General features: G+C 36.5%; 3 protein-coding genes across 7 annotated transcripts; 2 read left to right on the forward strand and 1 right to left on the reverse strand.

The window, feature by feature from the left end:
* The first annotated feature begins 32 nt into the window (after positions 1–32).
* On the forward strand, positions 33–5,572 carry LOC129240463 (uncharacterized). Of its 4 annotated transcripts, none has more exons than XM_054876270.1 (9): positions 33–128; positions 556–629; positions 690–1,094; positions 1,152–1,362; positions 1,432–2,209; positions 2,278–2,442; positions 3,384–4,098; positions 4,198–4,881; positions 4,991–5,572. In XM_054876270.1, the coding sequence occupies exons 2-9, from the start codon at positions 572–574 to the stop codon at positions 5,086–5,088; spliced, it is 3,114 nt and encodes a 1,037-aa protein (XP_054732245.1). In that variant the 5' UTR covers positions 33–128; positions 556–571; the 3' UTR covers positions 5,089–5,572. The 4 variants fall into 4 exon arrangements, with proteins under 4 accessions (XP_054732245.1, XP_054732246.1, XP_054732247.1 ...); XM_054876271.1 differs by lacking the exon at positions 33–128 and adding an exon at positions 176–471; XM_054876272.1 differs by lacking the exon at positions 33–128 and adding an exon at positions 176–408.
* Positions 5,550–12,256, reverse strand: LOC129240466 (tRNA (cytosine(72)-C(5))-methyltransferase NSUN6). Of its 2 annotated transcripts, none has more exons than XM_054876281.1 (3): positions 12,025–12,256; positions 6,061–7,280; positions 5,550–5,817 (listed from the first exon to the last, which is right to left on the reverse strand). In XM_054876281.1, the coding sequence occupies exons 1-3, from the start codon at positions 12,085–12,087 to the stop codon at positions 5,697–5,699; spliced, it is 1,404 nt and encodes a 467-aa protein (XP_054732256.1). In that variant the 5' UTR covers positions 12,088–12,256; the 3' UTR covers positions 5,550–5,696. The 2 variants fall into 2 exon arrangements, with proteins under 2 accessions (XP_054732256.1, XP_054732257.1); XM_054876282.1 differs by lacking the exon at positions 12,025–12,256 and adding an exon at positions 7,882–7,886.
* A 391-nt stretch (positions 12,257–12,647) lies between these two features.
* On the forward strand, positions 12,648–18,983 carry LOC129240468 (ADP-ribosylation factor 1). The gene is made up of 5 exons (XM_054876285.1): positions 12,648–12,782; positions 14,969–15,284; positions 15,351–15,460; positions 15,585–15,710; positions 17,971–18,983. Exons 2-5 carry the CDS (start codon positions 15,137–15,139, stop codon positions 18,133–18,135), a joined length of 549 nt encoding a protein of 182 aa, XP_054732260.1. The 5' UTR covers positions 12,648–12,782; positions 14,969–15,136; the 3' UTR covers positions 18,136–18,983.
* The last annotated feature ends 240 nt before the right edge of the window (positions 18,984–19,223 follow it).

Below are 19,223 nucleotides of genomic sequence, written 5' to 3' on the forward strand. Positions count from 1 at the left end.
CAATCGCCATTTTGATTGGTTGATCGCTTATACTGCGAGTGCTACGTTTTGCAAACGAACGGAAAAATCTTGCATTTGCTTGTTTTATATTTCGTTTGGAAGCAGCAGCAGCAATATAGCAAATTTCGGTAGGTTTAATTGTTTATAGCAAAATTTTTAAAAGTACGCTTGCTTTTAAATTACAAAATAATTTGTAAAATATAGCAAAACTTTCTATTTAGAAAAGCTGTGACGGCAAGGTCATATTTGGGTTCCACGGAAAATCGGTAGTGTAGGAATTCATAAATTCTAAATAAAAAATTAGAATTTAACAGTAATAGATAATGAAGTGATGTGTGATTTTTTGCTCTAAGCTACCGACTATTTTGAAAAGTGCTATAGCTTTAAAGGAGAAAAAAAAAACGAAAAGTATGAAACTGAATTTTTATGAGGAGGCCAAATCGAAATATTACCGTATTTGGCGCAATTTAAGTAAAGTCTTAATCATTGTAAAATTTATCTTGTGATATTGCTAAAGAAGAAATGCAACTATTTATATTTAATTATATATTGCAGATCGGCATATTTCGCAATGGTTGGGCGCGATATCACTCCAACGGAAATCGGAAAGCATTCCAAACTAATTAAGAGTAGGTATCTACTGAATATAGTATGTATATATTAAAATTAAATATCACATTCATTTAAAGTGGCGCAAGAGGAAATGGCCACAATGGATGTTCTTGTATGTGGCCGCTGCCTCAACGTATACCATTTCATCGAAGATTTTGATGAGCATAAGCAGAGACCTTGCCAAAAGGAAAACAACAATGTGCGTGAATGCAATGACACCAAACCAAAAATTTGGGCTTTCTTACTATGGAAAGCAACACAACTAAGTAATAATAGAGACTCGAGTACAGCTAGTCCGAATTCATGGGCTCTTTATCAAACATGGGTTAAAATGGATGAAAGCTTGCGGGAAACATGGATTGTAGCTGGCAAAACAATCCAATCTTTTGCCAAAGTAGGTCAAGGTGGTCTACAGGAGATGCCAGTGAAAATAACTAAGACTGTTGTTAATAATACTAGTGAAAGCGCATCACCAGGTCGCAGTAAGTTTTTATAAATTTTTAATAGAGCTTTTTATATAATAATATAAATAAATTTAGAACTTTTAACACAAACAAAACCACAAGTAACTAACTTGAAACCTCCGATCAAAGTGACTGATGGAAATAAGGACGTTGATAATGATCCTTCACATAAAGGGGGTACATCTGCCCCAAAAGTTGTGAAAAAACCGTTTACTATACGTAGTGACGCTGTAGGTGGTGTAACACAAAATAAGCTGCCAACTGGAAACGCCGCTAAGCCATTAAGGTTAATTTTTGTCCAAATTGTGTTAATAGAAAGTTAAATTATTTAATACTGACTTAATGGTTTTTGCAGCCGACGTGCCAAGCGCACTGTTCCCAACTCGGATGAGGTCATTGAGGAGAATGTGGAGAAAATCGTTGCAAAGCGTTTTAATCCCAGGCGCAAAATGCATGAGTATTTAGTGAAATGGGAGTCTCGCACTCATGAACAAAATACTTGGGAGCCATCTTCACATTTAGATAACGTTCCACATCTTTTGGAAACATTCGAAACACAATTGGCGCGGCAAAAAGAGACACGTGCAGCATTACAAGCGAAACAAGCTGCACAATTAGCCAACGCAAGCAAAATTGGTGATAGTAAATCAATTGACGCTGCAAAAAAAGGTGAAACCAATGTCTCTACCAAACTTGGAACTGGTATAGGAAAATTACAAACCGTTAGTAGTAGTAACAATGATATTGGTGATAGTAACAAATCCACGGCAGGTACAGATGTTTCTGCACGGCCTTCACGAACATCCAAAACCAAAGCAATGGATCAGGTTAAACAATGGGTTTCTGGAAGTAACCAAGTCGCTTCAGGTGGAGCTTCTCCAACAGGCAGTGACGCCGCCGGGAGTGGTAACAACTCACAAGATGGTGAAAGGGATTGGTCTGTGAATACCAGCAATAGTTCGGCAAACGTTGGTGCGGCTGGCTTAAAACGCAAATTGGAAGATTCAGATTTTAATGATTCCAATACTAGCGACTTGCCTAGCACTACAGCAACAATAGAAGATTTAGAAGAGGATCTAATTCCATCACACACCGTAAAGCGTATGAAGAACGGCAATGCTATTTCTATTGAGGTAAAAGCGTCATTTCTGCTTTTAAACAATAGAAAATACGAAAATATTTTTTTTTTTATCGTTCATAGTCCAAAGTGGTTAAGGTGAATGGAACGAGCAGTACGCGTACACCCGCTTCAGTTAGCGGAGAGTCATTGCCAGTAGGCCCGAATTCAGCGGAGATTATTATAACGCAAGATACAAATGCTTCCGGCGTGGTAAAGAAGCCTGGTTTCAATAGCAATAGCCGCAATGTAAGTTCATTAACTGGCAAGTGGCAAACATTTTTATGTATTTATTTCTATTTCCCATTTTTTTTTTTTTCACGAAACATTCTGATACTACTCACATATATACTTCTGTAAATTAAAAAATATATACCTATATATTTATGCCTGCCCAAAAATTCAGCCTTAATTAACTTTGGGCTCTATAGTAATATTTACCTCATCATTTGTACGTAAACATAGACGCGCTAGGTATTAGTTTCTTAAGAAGATTTTGTAGTTGTAACATCAAAAACATTTCAAATACATGTACGGCGAGTGCTACTGGAGTGACAACAGTCCTCGACCGGATGTATAATGAGTCCGGGTCGTTCTGGTAACGTAGAATCGGCTGTCGGGGAACGTTTCTTAAGAAGTCCCTAACGTTGTTGAGCTATGGGAAATTTTATTGTAAAGTTTCCGGGGAGGCAAGGGCTTTGTAAGAACGTGGCAGTTGAGAATTCTCAATAATCGTAATTTAGTTGTAGTGATTTCGTTTCTCAAAAAAATATTTTTTTTTTTTTCCTTTTTATTGCGATTTCGGTTGCGATTCTAAAGTAAGTGTAATCCGGCGGAGAAATTTTGTGTTCGATTCTGAAAATGCCATCTTGAATGGAGGCGAGTTTCTGAAAATCAATTGACTACTTAATTTATATAATCACTTGATTCTTTTTCGCGGTATTCAACTGCTTTTTTTTATCAACTTTATTTATGAAACTTTTTTTTATAAATTTGATTTATGAAACTTTTTTTTTATAAATTTTATTTATGAGACTTTTTCTTATAAATTTTATTTATGAAACTTTTTTATAAATTTTATTTTTATTTATAAAACTGTTTTTTGTTTCCTTTTGAAATTTGTTCTTTCTTTTTTTACAATTTTTTAGTAAAAATTTAAAGTAAAAATTATTGACTTTTTTCGTTTATAGACAACACCAAAAAGTGAGGCCCTAATTCGAATACTATCGAAAGGAGAATCAGCTGTGTCCAGCACAGGCATAGTGCGAGTTGCCGGCGGAGGCAGTGATAGTGGTAGCGAATCCAAATCGGCAGCGTCCACCGTAACAGCTGGTCGAACACATATTCGGGTAGGAGCTGGTGGCGCAACTACAGTTGGTAATACGCAAATCAACACAATTTCGCGCCAACAACATGTCCAACGTACACCAGGCAGCACTGCTTTGCAACGAAAAACCATTATGACCACCGGTACAACGCAGCAGCAACGTGGTGGTTCTTCAGTGCATGTGCGTACTGGCGGCATAACGAGCTCTGCTCAACAACACTCTTCGCCAACATCAGGGCGTATGATAATACCTCGTCAAGGTAGTGCCGGGCATGTAACACGACCCACTGCCAGCAGTACCACTAAAACTGTAACGCCAGAACAGAAGATTCTACAACTTTCGAAGTCGGGCGATTTGAAAGTCACTAAAAAAGTCATGACACGAGAGGATGCCATTGCACAGCGCATGAATCTAAAGCAGCAACAGTCGCAAATCCAAATTCAAAAGGTACAACAAATCACACCACCAACCGGAGGTGGGCGCACAAGCCAAGTAAGCGCGGTAAGTGTGCGTAAGCAACCAGATGGAACATATGCGCATGAGGAGCAACACCAAGCACAATTATGCCCCATTACTGGTAAGTAAAACATCAGTGTTTCTTGCACTGCTTATATATTAAGCCAAATCAAGTTAAACTAAGTTCCCATCAATCTAAACAAAAAATGTTGTGTTGTAGGCAAAATATTGGGACAGGATGATCAGGCGATGTCCCAGCAGCAATTTCAAAGCGGAGTAATACATACACAATTGATTACTGGCGCTAGTGGCGAACAGCAATTGGCGTTGCAACAAGACCATCAGCAACAATTACAAGACATCGACCCAACATTGCTTCTAACCAGTGATCAACAAATGCTCACTAATGAAGATGGTACTCCATTGTTAGTAACTGGAGAAGATGGTACCGTATACCAAGTGGCCGGTAAAAATGCCGAAGGACAAACTATTCTTGTAACCCAAGGCCCTGACGGCGAACAACAATTCGCCTATGTCGCTGCTGCCGAAGGTGATGATAATCAAGTGCTAACTCTCGATAACGCCGTTGCAGAAGCAGTAGCACAAAATTCCGGCGAATTGCATCAAGCTGAATCCATGGCAGAACCTCAATATATTGTCAAAACAACAAAAGAAGATGGCACCACACACGTAGTTACAATGAGTGAAGCAGAATTGCAACAGCATCAGGCTTTGACTGCAGCCCAACAACAGCAACAAGCAGATGCTGGTAGTGGAGCCGTTGCCGTAACAGCTAGTGGTGGAGGTGCTACCGGGCAACTGTGTATACAAACGTCTGACGGTGCCGATGGACAGGAAGCTAATATACCTGCTGAAGTCATACAGGCTGGCATGCCTTCTCCAGGTAAATATTTTTTAAACGATTTTGTGCTTTGAGAATCTTTCGATAAGTATTAGCAAAACTAGGTTTCATTAGATATAAAACTTGAATAATTACGATTGACACTTTTCAGGTGGTACACGGCGGGTGGTATTGTTATTACAAGATGGGACTTACATGATGACTGAGATGCATGACGACGAGTTTAAAGCACTAAATATTGCCGCGTAAAATAAAGATCTGTATTACAACCCTTGAAGAATGTCTTTCTAAAATTTGTCACTCTAGTTATTCAAGTTTTAGCGACTGATAACTATGATCGTTTAATGTCTGCACACGGATGTAGTCAAACTAAGCTAGAATATTAAAGTTAGATTTAACATTTGCTGCTGAACGTTAAAAAAAGAAGAGCTCGAAATAGCATCGATCAATAAGCACATTTGCAAAGCCGTATTTTACCTTAGTGTTGGAATAATTTTTAAGAACGTATTTTATTATATTGCCCTATAAGTTTTGTTATAAAGCGTAATAGTATTTTACTATAATTTTTTATGGATTTGATCCTTTAAAGTGCTTCAATCAAAAAAATATTGTAATTTTGTGAATTATGAATTAAAAATTTCCCTTGGCTTTTTAGAGATGTGCATGTAAGCGTTCAACTTTCATTGGTATCTATAATTATATACATTTTTATTGTATGTATGTTTATAGCTGAACATTTCATTATGTATGAATATACTTAACGAATAATTAAATAAATGCAAACTAGAATAAACAACTTATATTGAGAATTAAAAGCGTCTGTCTTATGTATTTTAAAGAAATTAGATCGAAGATTTTTAAACGCCATGCACATCATCTCGACACTGCTTTATGAATTTTGCTATGAAAAATCCTACAGTGTCAATGGGCACTCTTCCGGTTTCTTTGACGTTATGGCTAAACCGTTGTACATACTGCCTGCAGTAAAAGAAGAAAAGAATTGTACTCGTGGTCCTTGATGTATATATCCACATATCATTCATTTGCTTGGAGATGACGTGACGCGAAAATTTTGTGCCTTAGTCTATATTTTAAACAACTCATTTTGGCTTTATTTTTGCTTAGGAAGCAATAGTAAAATGAAAGCTTTTGCAATCTGTCGTTCGCCCAGCAAGCGAGCGATATGCGGATATAGACATACAGTTATGGCCGTGTACCTACCTCTCATCATTATTGAGACCTGTGTGCTTAAGGCCGCTTTCGCCTAAACGAGGAACAGCGGCAACTAGTCGTATCTGCGGAAACGTTTCAAGCACCCAACTCACAATGCACTCATTCTCTTCTTCGGTGACTGTGCAAGTGCTGTAAACCAACACACCGTTCGGTTTGAGCAGCGGAACTGCTGCTGAAAATAACCTTCGCTGCACTTTTGGATATGACGCCAGCATTTGGGGCGTCATATTGGACGATGCTATCAGAAACGGTCTGTTGCCCAAAGCGCTGCAGGGTGCATCAAGCAAGATTTTATCAAACGTATTCGCCGCGAAAGGCGGCGATTGTAAAATTTTAGTAGTATTTTTTGCAGGAATAGATGTATCGAAGGCTTTCGTAGCATCGAAGGCATAAGCGCGTATACTCTTCAAGCCTTCACCTCTTATCTTTTCTTGCATGACAGCGATTTTCTTGGCTACCTTATCCAGAGCTATAATTTCGCCTTGATCATCCATCATCTCTGCAATATGTGTTGTTTTATTTCCGGGAGCGGCACACATATCGAGCACACGTTCACCAGGCTGGGGGTTCAGCACCCGTACGCATACAATGGATGGCAAGTTCTGCAGTAGCGCTTCACTGCAACTCAAGTCGCCAATGGTGGGTACCCCGGACGTAGTTTCGATCATCTCCACCGCCACTCCTTTCAACCGCTCAGTCGGCGCGCTGTCATTGGAATCCCCAAACTTAGTTAAAGGTCCAAAAATATGATGCCGTTGCATGCGTACGACGCCCACACCCAAAAAAAGTTTATCTGGCGAGTCGTAACGCGTATTTGTGCCTTGTTTACACTTGCCCGCCAAATCGGCGTACACCGAAACCTGCTCACCCAATTTGGTGCCCGCTTCCATGGCAAGTACACCAGGCGCATATAGATGAGCGCCACGTAGTAGAGCTGCACCACAACAGCTATCTACCACAACTTCTCTTTGTAATTCTGATTGCTTTTGCGTCATATCCGGAATACTGACTGGTATGGGCGATATGCTAAGAACCTCTGGAATGCTGGGAATTTCATAAACTTTAGGTGGCTGCGCATATCGGTCACGTAGCACTTGTTGTAGTCTCTGCTTGAACGCTGGCACCGTCGTGCGTAGCACATTTATGCGATATGTCGTAATAGTTGGCGGCCGGCATAACCAACTCATCAACTCCGCTATCTGCGTGGGCTGTAAAGATCATAAAAAACATGCACTATATTTTTTGAATAAAAGGGTATTTAAATTTTTGTCAACGATCTTATGCGATGATGGCTCTCCATAATGGCATCATAGAGTGAAAGCAATCAACGATATATTAAGCGTTCCACGGCTTCGGTTCTGTGTTACCGGAACGAGCCGGATTTATAACCGGTCAAGGACTATCACTCCAGCAACATTATGCTACAACAATAACAACTTCAGCAGCATTCCCCGTATATGTATGTATGGGGAATGTTTATGCTCTTACAAAAACAACAGCGATCTTTTAAATTACGTTCTGGATATTGCAGCAGGTTAAACTTCTGCCTATCTCAAAGTGATTTCAACGTACTGTACACACATACATATGTACATATGTCTGGCATGAAAGTAATCATCTCTTCACTTGCCCCTGAAGTTGTTGTTGTGGCAGAAGTTCCCAAAACTCTGCCCGGGGAAGCTAACGGCCGTCATTGTCTATCTCGCGTAATGGTGAGACCGGAAGGAAAGGAGGTGTTAGATGAATGAGATTAAGGGATTATATATAGAGAATTTTCCAATAATCAATTTTTGTTCTTAATGTACCTACATCAATTTAAGAATACCAACAGTAAATTTAATATCGTTCCGGTAAATATTTTCAAAGTTGCATGCAAATTTGAAAAGGCGTTTCAGAGTGCTTTTCAAACTTTAAACGCGTTTTTCTCAAAATGGTAATTTCAAAGTCGGTGACCAACATTACTCGAAAACGGCTAAACCTTTATTTTGCTTATTCTTTTGATTAATTACTAGAGTTAACACATTACTTTAACGAAATCTGTTTGGTTTTTTAATTTCAGAGGATCCAGTTCAGAGATATAGTGGTCACCGCAAAACGTCTTTTGTAAGATGAGCTCCCAGAGATCAGCTGAAGCTCCTTTCCAAATAAATATTTTTACTAATACTAAGTTGTTGTTGTAGCAGTACCTGTGCCCTGTCAAAGTAGCGTATCCACCGGTCGTCTTCGTCTAGGACATCTAACGGTAGGCCCAGGAAACTAGCTGTTCCGACGGGTTGGGTCCAAAGGGTGAGGGGTGTTAGATGAGTGGGTTTAATGGGGCATGTGAAAAGGTGGTTAGTGTCGTGCGGGGTGCCTTCACATATTAAACATATGTTTAGACATATGGAGTTTAACCTGCTACAATATCCAGAACGTAATTGTGCCAAGATTGCGCGGGACTCTCGGGGAAGTTGGAGCTCTTCGTCTGCGATTGGTGGTGGTTGGACTCCGATAACGGCATTCGGGGGTCGGGAGCTTAAGAAGGTGGTGAGAGTCTCCCGATGAATGTCGTTTATGGCCTGTCTGTACACTGTCCGATCCAGTAGCTGTCTGTTGGTTTTGTCTGAGATCTCGTCCGCGTAGTTGAGGAAATGCCTCCTGATGTGCCTGGGAGGTGGCTCAGGCTCGAGCAGGTGTCTGCATTGGTGAGGCCTACGGTAACACCCTAGCAAAAACTGCTTACTTAGAAATTTGTTATGCTCCTTAATAAACAGCGTTAGGGCCTCATCATGTAGGTGTTGTATAGGTGACATCAGAAGACATCTATCGCGGTCCTTAATGCAGTGTTTTGGCAAGTCTGAAGCTTCGTCCACTGCGAATCTCTGGTTCCAGGCGACCAGACAGGTGCAGCATAGTTTAGAACCGATCGGCCTATTGCTTTAAAAGTCGACAGCAACATTTCCTTGTCTGTGCCCCAAGTGCTGCCGGCGAGCCACTTGAGAACCTTGTTGGGATTATGTACTTTAGTTGCAATAGCGGTTGTATGCGCTGAGAAGGAGAGCAAGCTGTCAAAGGTGACTCCCAATATTTTGGGGTTGTTAACCGTCGGAATTTGTGTATCGTCGACTTTCACCTTGAGTTGTAGCTTGACCTCCTTTGTCCAGGTGGTGAAAAGGGTCGCCGTGGAGTTAGTGGGGGAGAGTTGTAAATTCCGCGCAGTGAAGAAGCGAGAAAGGCTTACGAGGTAGTTGTTTACCAGCATAGGCCATCAAAACTAATACTAAGTCTTAAAATACAGTTAAAAGATAACATAAAATGTGTACAAATTTCCAGATCAATAAATTTTAATTTTCTCAGAAAAAATTCTGGAAAATTTGCTTTTTACGCTTTTTGCTTTTGCTTTGCAAAATTCGAAAAGTTATGGAAAATGTTGTTTCTAATAACGATTGCCTTTCGGTACGCAATAGCAAAGCTCTGTTTGTATTTCTGCCATTCAAAAGGGTCCTCATAAAAACCATTTGCCATTCGGAGGCGAGGGAAACCTGTAAGACTCTACATCAAGATGCAACCTCCAACTGGACCAGACAACCAATTATATATTGGGTGTTTTTTAAGATGCACGAGAAATATCGATATCAATAACTATGGTTTGAAAGTTGAGAATGGCAATTTGTCCATAGTATTTTTGCGTAAAACTCCATTCCGCGTGGAAGGCCTTCGGCCGCGCTTAAAAAAAATAACCCTCATCAGTCCAACTCCGGCTACGCAATCCACAGTATTTTTGCGTAGAACTCCTTTCCGTGTTAAAACCATTGAACCCAAAATTAAAACGTCATATGCGTGTGTGTAGTAAGGAGGCACAATAACCCCCATCCCCATCATTAACACTAAAGTGGTGCACAAATGACTTGCTTATTACAAAGCAACAAGTCACACATTGCATGTGACACTGTTTGTGAAGACAAAAAGCAATGTAGGCACACAACTTGAACAGCAACGAAGAAAAACTGTCTTCAACAAGCAATACTACTTCGGCTCTAGCGACAGTGCACGAATTGCACGACGCTGCTTATATGCTTGCATGGCAATGGTAGAAAAACATTCTCATACAAGCTTTGCCGAAAGACATCAAGTACAATGTGTGAATTGGTGTCATATGTATGTATGTACGTAGTGTATATTAGCGGCAAAGTGTAAGTTACATTCAAATATTAATCAGAATTTAATTTTTATTCTACAAAACCATCATACCAAACATTAACTGCCTATTTGATTTTAAAATATCAGGAATTCATGTAAGTAAATAATCCACATTTGACACAATTCACTTGTTTGAATTGAATTGTTTTTCATTGCCTTTCAGTGTCATTGCTTTTCTTGCTATCTTGCCGAAATATGTGTGTTGTGATAATGCTGAGAGAGAAACAAGTCATACAAAAGCATGATTTGGTTTTCTCTCTAGCTGCTATTGCCTGTTACTGTTAGTTGAGAACAAAACACTGCATTGTTGTGTGAATTTAGCAAATGACTTGAAAGCACATATATGTCGACTTGTGCACCACTTTAATTAACACTAAACTAAAATACTTCATTTTTGTTCATATTATTGTTTTCATTTGCAGGCATCCAGCAGCACCATACTGTTGTCATTCCAATATTTTTCTTATTCGCGTTTAAAATTGGAAAGTGATTGTATGGACAAATGCATTTGCATTAAATTTTAATGAAAATAATTCGAATATAAGTATAAAAATAAGTAAAAACACGCGTGTGAGTGTATATTTAATGAATTTTAGTGAAGTGTACCAAAATATTTACTGTAATGTGCCAAATTATAGTGAAGTTCCCGAGAGCACTTTGAAGGTAAATAATTACGAAAGTAATATTTCCCGAATAACTTGGAGTTATAAAGATTGTTCCTTGACACCTCCCTAACATCTCCACCAAGTTTCATTAATAAAGACATTATAGTTTGCCAAAAATTGTCCAATATACATACATTATTGCGAATCCCAGCCATTATTTCCCAGATTATACTAAAAAAATTCATTCCAACAATACTTCTGAATAAAGTTAGTATATGCCATATTTTGTAAGTTGAGTGATAAGAAATATTTTTATTATAATATTTTTACTAAATAAATAATAGAATCGGGATAGAGATAGGATGGTAGCCCCGCGAAAGCATTTGTCCCATGACTTAAGCTACAGTGTGCGCGCCTAAAGCCCAATCCGAACAAATAATGGCCCAACTAAGAAGTCTTTAGTGTACGGTGACTCCAATTGTGTAAAATATTCAGTCATAATATAGGGTTTACATGCATTTTAATATTAAATTAGTATCCATTAACGTGATTTTTCTCTGTTGTTATTGTATTCTTATCGAAACATGGCAACAATGTTTTGCAGTTTGCCAATATCGAAACAATTTAATTGGCTACCCTCGTCAAAAAATTAGATAAATTTACACACGAATTATACAAACACAATAAAAAAATTCGTTTTCCCGTACCTTTTTTGTTAAATAACTATCTATTACTTACAAAAAATTTCAAACTAAACATATTTTATGCACCATTTTAGAATTGTAGCAATACGCACCCACAATAAAAAAAAATTACAATTTAATCACAATTTCCATCAAACACGCCCAGGGTTTGTCTTTAGTGGAGAAGTATTATTAGAATAAATATAATTTAAAAATACTAGATATCCTGAATTTCCTCAAAAATAGACATTGCACTGTCCACTTAAACCAATAAAAAATGTTTGGAAATATATGTTTTTACAAAAGAACAACGGCAACCCTGCCATATTTCTCTCCCGGTTTTCTAGAAAGTGATCTCTCTCATCGTCGTTTTGTGTATGCGAATAGACTATTGCCGAGAAATTATTGTTAGTCTTCGGTATGTTTTAATGTTTGTGGAGTATTTTTCAAATATTAAAAAACAAATTGAAATCAATTTAACTTACATTCCGTTTAAGAATTTGGGACTCAACAAGTGCGTTACGTTGAAAAGGTGATTTTGGATACATTTTTTTCTAACTTTATTAGGTTTCCGTTTTGCGGCAGAAAGTGACGAAAGATGTTTAAAGATAAGGTGAAAAATGTGGTGAAACATCTATATTTAAATGGTGCCGAACTTATTAAATGTCCCCCTCTTTTGTGCCGCACAATCATAACTAAATATCAAGGCACATCCTGTGTCGTTATAAATATATAGTTTTCGTAGGAATCATGATTTTTACGATTTTTAATATTTAATAGTTACATAATTAAGCATATTTCAGTTTGGCGCAATACAATTTTAATTAAAAAGTTTTTAAAATACGATAACATCGTTTTGCAGGTTCAATAAAAGTACACTTTTCTTTCAAGGCACAATAGTGTTTGCTCATTCACGCATGTTCGCGTACGACACCATCACGACACGACGTGGCAACTTTTCGTTGTGTCTGCTTCATTAGCATTCTCAGCAAGCCCAAAACTAGTCGCACTCTTCAATCTAATATTTCATAGGCATGAAAATACAGGAATATAGTTGATTCTACAGATTCTCGTGTGTGAGGTGATAAACTATTCGTGGTGAGCTATCAATTTTATTTGTCAAATAGCGTACTTTAATTTGGTGTGTTCGTGTGTTTATTGCTCTGTGATTTTCGCTGACATTTCCAACTAGAATTGAATAAAATTTCTGCAATTGCGTGCGTGAATTCAACTCATTTGATTGGTGCGTATTTAATCACATAAAGAAACATTAATATAGTTGCGTTTGAGTTGCAAACTGTAATTATATGTTTGATACAGGATTCTGCAATCGCTACTCGCGATGTTGCCTCCATGTTTTTCGCTTCAAACCGACAACATGCCATCCTTTTCATTTCATTATTGAATATCTTCATTGGGCGAAGTGAGATGCTCAAGTTAATGCAGTAAAAAGTTTTTCTATTTAATGGAAAAGAGATTGGTAAAATAAATATAAGAACAGTATATTTGGTAAAGGTAAAATAAATTAAATATGGCACAATCATATTTCAAAAATCCGCTACCTACTTGCATGGACATATTACAAAAAAGCAGGCACTCGTTTGTATCGTAGTCGTATTCTCATCTTTACCACTATATCGTGGTAGAAAGTAATTATAGTTTCTTGCAAATTGAGTTCGGTAAAGTGGCATTGAATTTCTTAAAAGCGTAATTATAACATTTATAATTTAACTACATTTATAAATGATAGGAGTGTTCATTGTGCTGTGAAATTTGGGGCAATCAGTAACATTATTATAATCGTGAGATAACTAGTACTGGTTAACAAATATTTCCATGATTCGCTTTCATAACTGATATATTTCATAAATTTCCGCTTTATTTTACTTGCGAAAGTAGTTTTCAACGGTACGCGATTTGCTCTAGATGCTGGAGTTGGGGGAAAAGGTGTGTTTCCATTTTCATTCCAAACGCATCGGTTTTATATGACTCCCTTTATCTGCGTCTGCATGGTGGATTCAAATTAGTGTGTCGAAAATTACGTCTCCGTCATCATTAATAGTGTGGTGTATTGGCGGCATCGCTATCGCTGTTTTCTGCTTGCCCACGTTACTATCTTTGTCTTATTACCGTTTGTCGTAGTTCCTTTTACGTATTCTACACTTCTACGTTCGTTCAATCGTCGTCACTTTATTGGAGTTTCTCCAATTTCTTCCTCTTTTCGCTTTCGTCGTGTATTTGACGTAGGGTGGTGCTTTGGCCGTTCTGCAAAAAAGAAAAAATTGGGTAATATAAAAATTAATTGTATCACAAAGAAATAATTTAATTTATTAAAAAGAATTTGAAAGTGAAATATAGTGGTAATAATCAAGATTTTGAAGTGAATTCGTTGCAATTTTTGTGAATGAATGTGAAGTCGACTCGGTCACAACAACAACAAAAAGTCGAAGCCATGACATGGCAGTTCCATAAAAAAATTATTTCGTTTCCTATGTAATATATGTATATTCGTGGTTGTGAAGTTAGTTGTACTAGTAATTTTCTTCCGAAAAAAACTAATATTCTTTATTGTAATAAATAATCTTGAAATTAAGTATTGGTAGAAAACGATTGAATTTCTAAATGCGCCGCTGACTCACTCGCAAATTTCGTTCCCTCTCTACATCTTGCCACCTTGGTTTTCTTTGATCATAAGGTAATCCCTACTTATGAGCAACCTTATATTTCTCTAAATGCTAGGTATAAGATTATTTGCAAATTTCTTGCAACGTGTGATAGATAATATGCGAAGCTGATTTTATAGTGATCGAAGAATGCCTATGCAAACCTTATAGGTGAGATTTCTATTGCAGACGTGAATTATATTGAAAGTAATGAATTTATATTATCTCCCTAAGTTCATATTTCAAACATGGTAAATATTGCTATGCTATTGCAGAAAGCTGAAAAAATCCTATCTTAGCCACTCCGCAATATCTTCGTTATTTCCCATATATCGGGTAGTTCCGGTAATCTGGTCTGTTATGGGTCATGTCTGTAATAAAACGGCCATTGTGCAAAATATGTTGCTGCTTAGATTTTATATCACTGAGGCTCATTTAGTAAAAATGCTTCACTAAATGTTGTTTTAGCTTTAATCAACAGCCCGATATTCTCTAAATGGAGGGCTTTGCAATTTTATTACAAAGGAAGTTGATATTATAAGACGGCAAACCATAATCTACTTTGACTTAGAAGAGAAATCGCTGATTACAATTTTGAAGCGTTTGAACAACTTGCCATGTAAAAATGGATAGAAAAATCGTTTCTGGAACTGGTTAATTTTTTTTCACCATAAAATATACATTATGCATATGATATATATATATTTTTTTTGTTGTTCCTTTTTACTACATATACGTAAATATTATATAAAACATCTACTTACAGCCGACTTGTTTGTAATTGATTTCCGACTGCAGCTTTAACGTGCCGAAACTCGGATCGACTCTGGCATACCGATCAATTCCATTAAAGTATATATATTAATCTCAAGTTTGACGCTACTTATACAAAAATATAAAGGACAAGAACAAACTCTGCAAAACTTGAATCAAAATGGGGAATGTTTTTGCAAATCTATTCAAAGGACTTTTTGGAAAGAAGGAAATGAGAATATTAATGGTCGGATTAGATGCCGCTGGTAAAACCACAATTTTGTACAAACTCAAATTAGGCGAAATTGTTACAACGATACCTACCATTGGTGAGTAAAATGTAATTTATATTAAAAAATTGCAATAAATAAATAAGTTCATTTTTCCTATTTAAGGTTTCAACGTCGAGACTGTAGAATACAAGAATATTAGCTTTACAGTATGGGACGTGGGCGGCCAAGATAAAATTCGTCCATTGTGGAGGCATTACTTCCAAAATACACAAGTAAGTAGGATTTGTGTACGCTGCAAATATGAAAGTTTGCCCGACTCGTTTTTTGTTATTTCCATCTGCTAAAATTAAGTGTAGGAAAATTTAATCAATCATCAATGATTTTCCATTTGAACAGGGACTTATATTCGTCGTTGACAGCAATGACAGAGAACGTATCGGTGAGGCGAGAGAGGAATTGATGCGTATGTTAGCCGAAGATGAGCTCAGAGATGCTGTTTTACTAATATTCGCAAACAAACAGGTGTGTAAACATAATTATAATATATCAAGGAATAGTGAATTAAATAATAATTTTTTTAAGTATGCATTATTATTTTTATTTACTTCAAATTATTTTTACGTTTTCTTATTTATTTTATTGTGGTATTCAATTAAAGTCGTGCTTTTAACATTTCCACCATAGTTTAATGGAACTTGTATTTTAACGTTTTTCACCATTTTCTGATAGCTTTTCAAAATAATTCAAAATGTATTTCACGTATTTAAAATTTTTAGTTTCTTATATATTCGATAACATGTGAATGTGTTTTCAAACTTTAAATAATTTCTGTCAAACTTTTGGGTTCGTGTCCGAGTTTTGCGTCATCTATTTTTGCGAAATACTGCTTGAGTCACAAAGTATACCTGACTGGCGTGAGAACTTTCATTCCGCCCTGTATCATTTCGTATACACACTTGAAGTTACATACATATGTAGTTGAATATTCTATAATTTATAATCATACAATCAACGCAATTATTTCTTCGATTAAATATTTACTACATAATACTATAATATGTTGTGATACGTTTTTACTGATAAGAAAATGTAGCACTGGTGTTCGGTACATATACTTTAATAAACAAATTTATATCGACTTTCAAATAGAGTGCTGAATTACTATGCTTATTCAATAATTTCAAGCTATAGCGAAAGCGAAACTTTAAAAATATTAAATGTAAATGTGTTGCTTAGCTTTGCTTACTAGAAGCGGTACTTTTTGAAACAGCTGTTAAGAATACAAACAAGCAAACAACAAAATTCTCCCCTAGTAACCTTTTATCTGTGACGGTTCTACATTAGGCCTCTTCTATTCGCCATTTCCCCGCTTCTCTATGCTCGATTAACTTGACGAAAAGTTTGCATGCGAAAGCAACAACAACGTTATCGAGTAAGATTCGCTGATAGTGAGTATGGCTATAAATCATTAGGCCGCACTGCCTTAGCAGCACATGTAATTTAAAGCAGTTCTCTTTTCGCGCTACCCACATTTATTTATTTGCTTCATATATTCGCCACTTGCTAAGACTTGAAGAAAGAAACAGTCCTATTGCTTTTTGACGAATTCAGTAATTAAAATAACATCATTGACAGTACAGCTCCTGTAATCCGGAAGTAATTGTTTTAGGCAAAAAGATTATTAGGGAGTTCACAATATGTACTATTTGTCGTATTTCTTTAATCATGCTATTGTATTAGCACAGTTGTAAAGTTGTTGTTTTTGTTTAACATGTACAAATACTGCTATTTCAATACAACTTTAAAAGGTATGTTTAGTGTGCTATTTGTCTATGCTATACGATCAGCTGATTTTGTTTACCATCACAATTTGTGCAAAATCCAACACATCCAGGCATTTCTTTTTCTGTGGCTGCAACCAGCTTTAAACGCTCTCTTTCATTGGGCCAGAATAAAAATCTACCCTTTAAATTGAGTATGGCTGAAAAAACTCGCCTGGTTACGATTTGAATGGTACCGCCATCTCCAACACCAAATAAGGATGCCACTTTACGGATCGAAAGTCCTTCACCCGAAGATCCCAACCTATAAAGTACGATTTTAAGCTGAAGTTCAATCGGAAGCTGTATTGTGTTGTTATCACTCCGAAACACATCATCATTTTTTACTAAGATTAAAAGGTGGTCAAACTCCATTTAGTTTACCCGCAGCATTTGGCAAAATCTGTTTTCATCTAAATGCTCCAATACATTCAGCTTACATTGGTTTGACTTAGGAATTCCTAAATGGACACCTCGGCGATTGTTTAGCAATATCAGTATATTCAGTCTGAAACTTTCATCGATATCTTCCTGCTCGTCTTCATCACCTACAATCAACACGTAAAAAGAGCACAAAGGAAGTGTTGGATTACTTACTCTCGTCCACAATGAAGATGTCGTGTGTATATTTTTGACAAATCGCTGCTATTATTTTACTTTTTTCGCTCCTCCTAGGCATTTTTATGTTTATATTTATATTTTGTATTACTTTCACTTCTGCTAAGCAGCTGATTGATTGGGTGAATAGCATTCACAATAGTACATCAAATAGCAAAGGATGTTCACACGTTCGACTATACAACTGTGCTATTTCAATAGCAGAAGGGAGAAATAGCATCAATAGTACACTTTGTGAACTCCCTATATGTATTTACATTATTATGTTAATTATTTTTAAACTATGATAATTAAACTGAGAAAACAATACATGGCGAAACTAAAAACATATAATTTTCTTTCAGGATCTGCCAAATGCAATGAGCGCAGCCGAAATCACCGACAAGCTCGGTTTGCACTCACTCAGAAACCGCAATTGGTATATACAGGCGACGTGTGCAACCAGCGGCGATGGTCTCTATGAAGGTCTCGATTGGTTGTCCAATCAACTTAAGAATGCTAATCGCTAAATACACACACGTATAAATATATTAAACAAAAACACCTTTTTGATTTAAACATAAAGTAAAATTAATGAAAATTTGAATAAAAGAAACAAAAAGCGAAAATGAAAGCAAAAAAATCAACTAAAAACGACATCCTACTGATCCTTCTTCTCCTCTTATCCCAACTACAACAAAATTAAGTAACTTAAGACGGTTATCATTTATTTAGCGCCTGTTGAAAACGACAAAGGTAATGATATGGAAGAGGAAGGTCAGAGCGTACAGAACATCAGTAAGGAACAGGAATTAAATGTAAAATCGCTATATAATGAAACTATCCATTTTCAAAACAATTCTATATATATTTATGTATATGTATGTTAATGACAAACAATAACAAATTGCAAAACATTACGTATATCCAAATGAAATGATTAGTTGTGAAAGAAGGGAAGAAACATCAACAAGGATTACATATATGGCATCCACTTTTAAGTATAATTTTAGTATTTCCTGTCTTTATTTTATTATTTGTAATTCTATGAATATCGATTAAATTTAATTGAGACCAATATTACAAAATATAAACAAAGGCGAAACACACATACAACACACATGCTCTTTATATACAAAAGCAACTTAAAATAAATAATAATAAATTGTAACAAAAATGGAAAGACCGCAACATAGATAACAACACATTCGACAATTTTGATAAGGTACCAATAAAAAGACGATTTCCCTGGTCTATGCTCTACTCCCTATCTTCTGGTTATAGACAAGTGGATATTATAAATAATTATTATCTTAATACTAATAATGATGCGTAAATAAAAAAAGAAACAATTAAAGAGTGGACTATAAAATGTTAAGATTTCTTGTGATAATTTCTGAAGAAAAATCACGAATATCGAATTTTTTACTGTAGAGCTTTGAAATTGTCAAATCGTAGGAATTTATAAGCATATAGTTAATAGCCAGTGGCTATAGTCCCGAATAGTTGTTTTGTTTTCAAAAGACCATTTAAACTGATAGTACATTTCAGACTGACGCCGCCATGGAAAAAGTTGGCATGTGCCAAAACTCCAAGCTTGGTCGTTTGAATGCCATAT

Source organism: Anastrepha obliqua, chromosome 3 (genome assembly GCF_027943255.1).
Source record: "Anastrepha obliqua isolate idAnaObli1 chromosome 3, idAnaObli1_1.0, whole genome shotgun sequence".
Lineage (NCBI taxonomy): Eukaryota > Metazoa > Arthropoda > Insecta > Diptera > Tephritidae > Anastrepha > Anastrepha obliqua.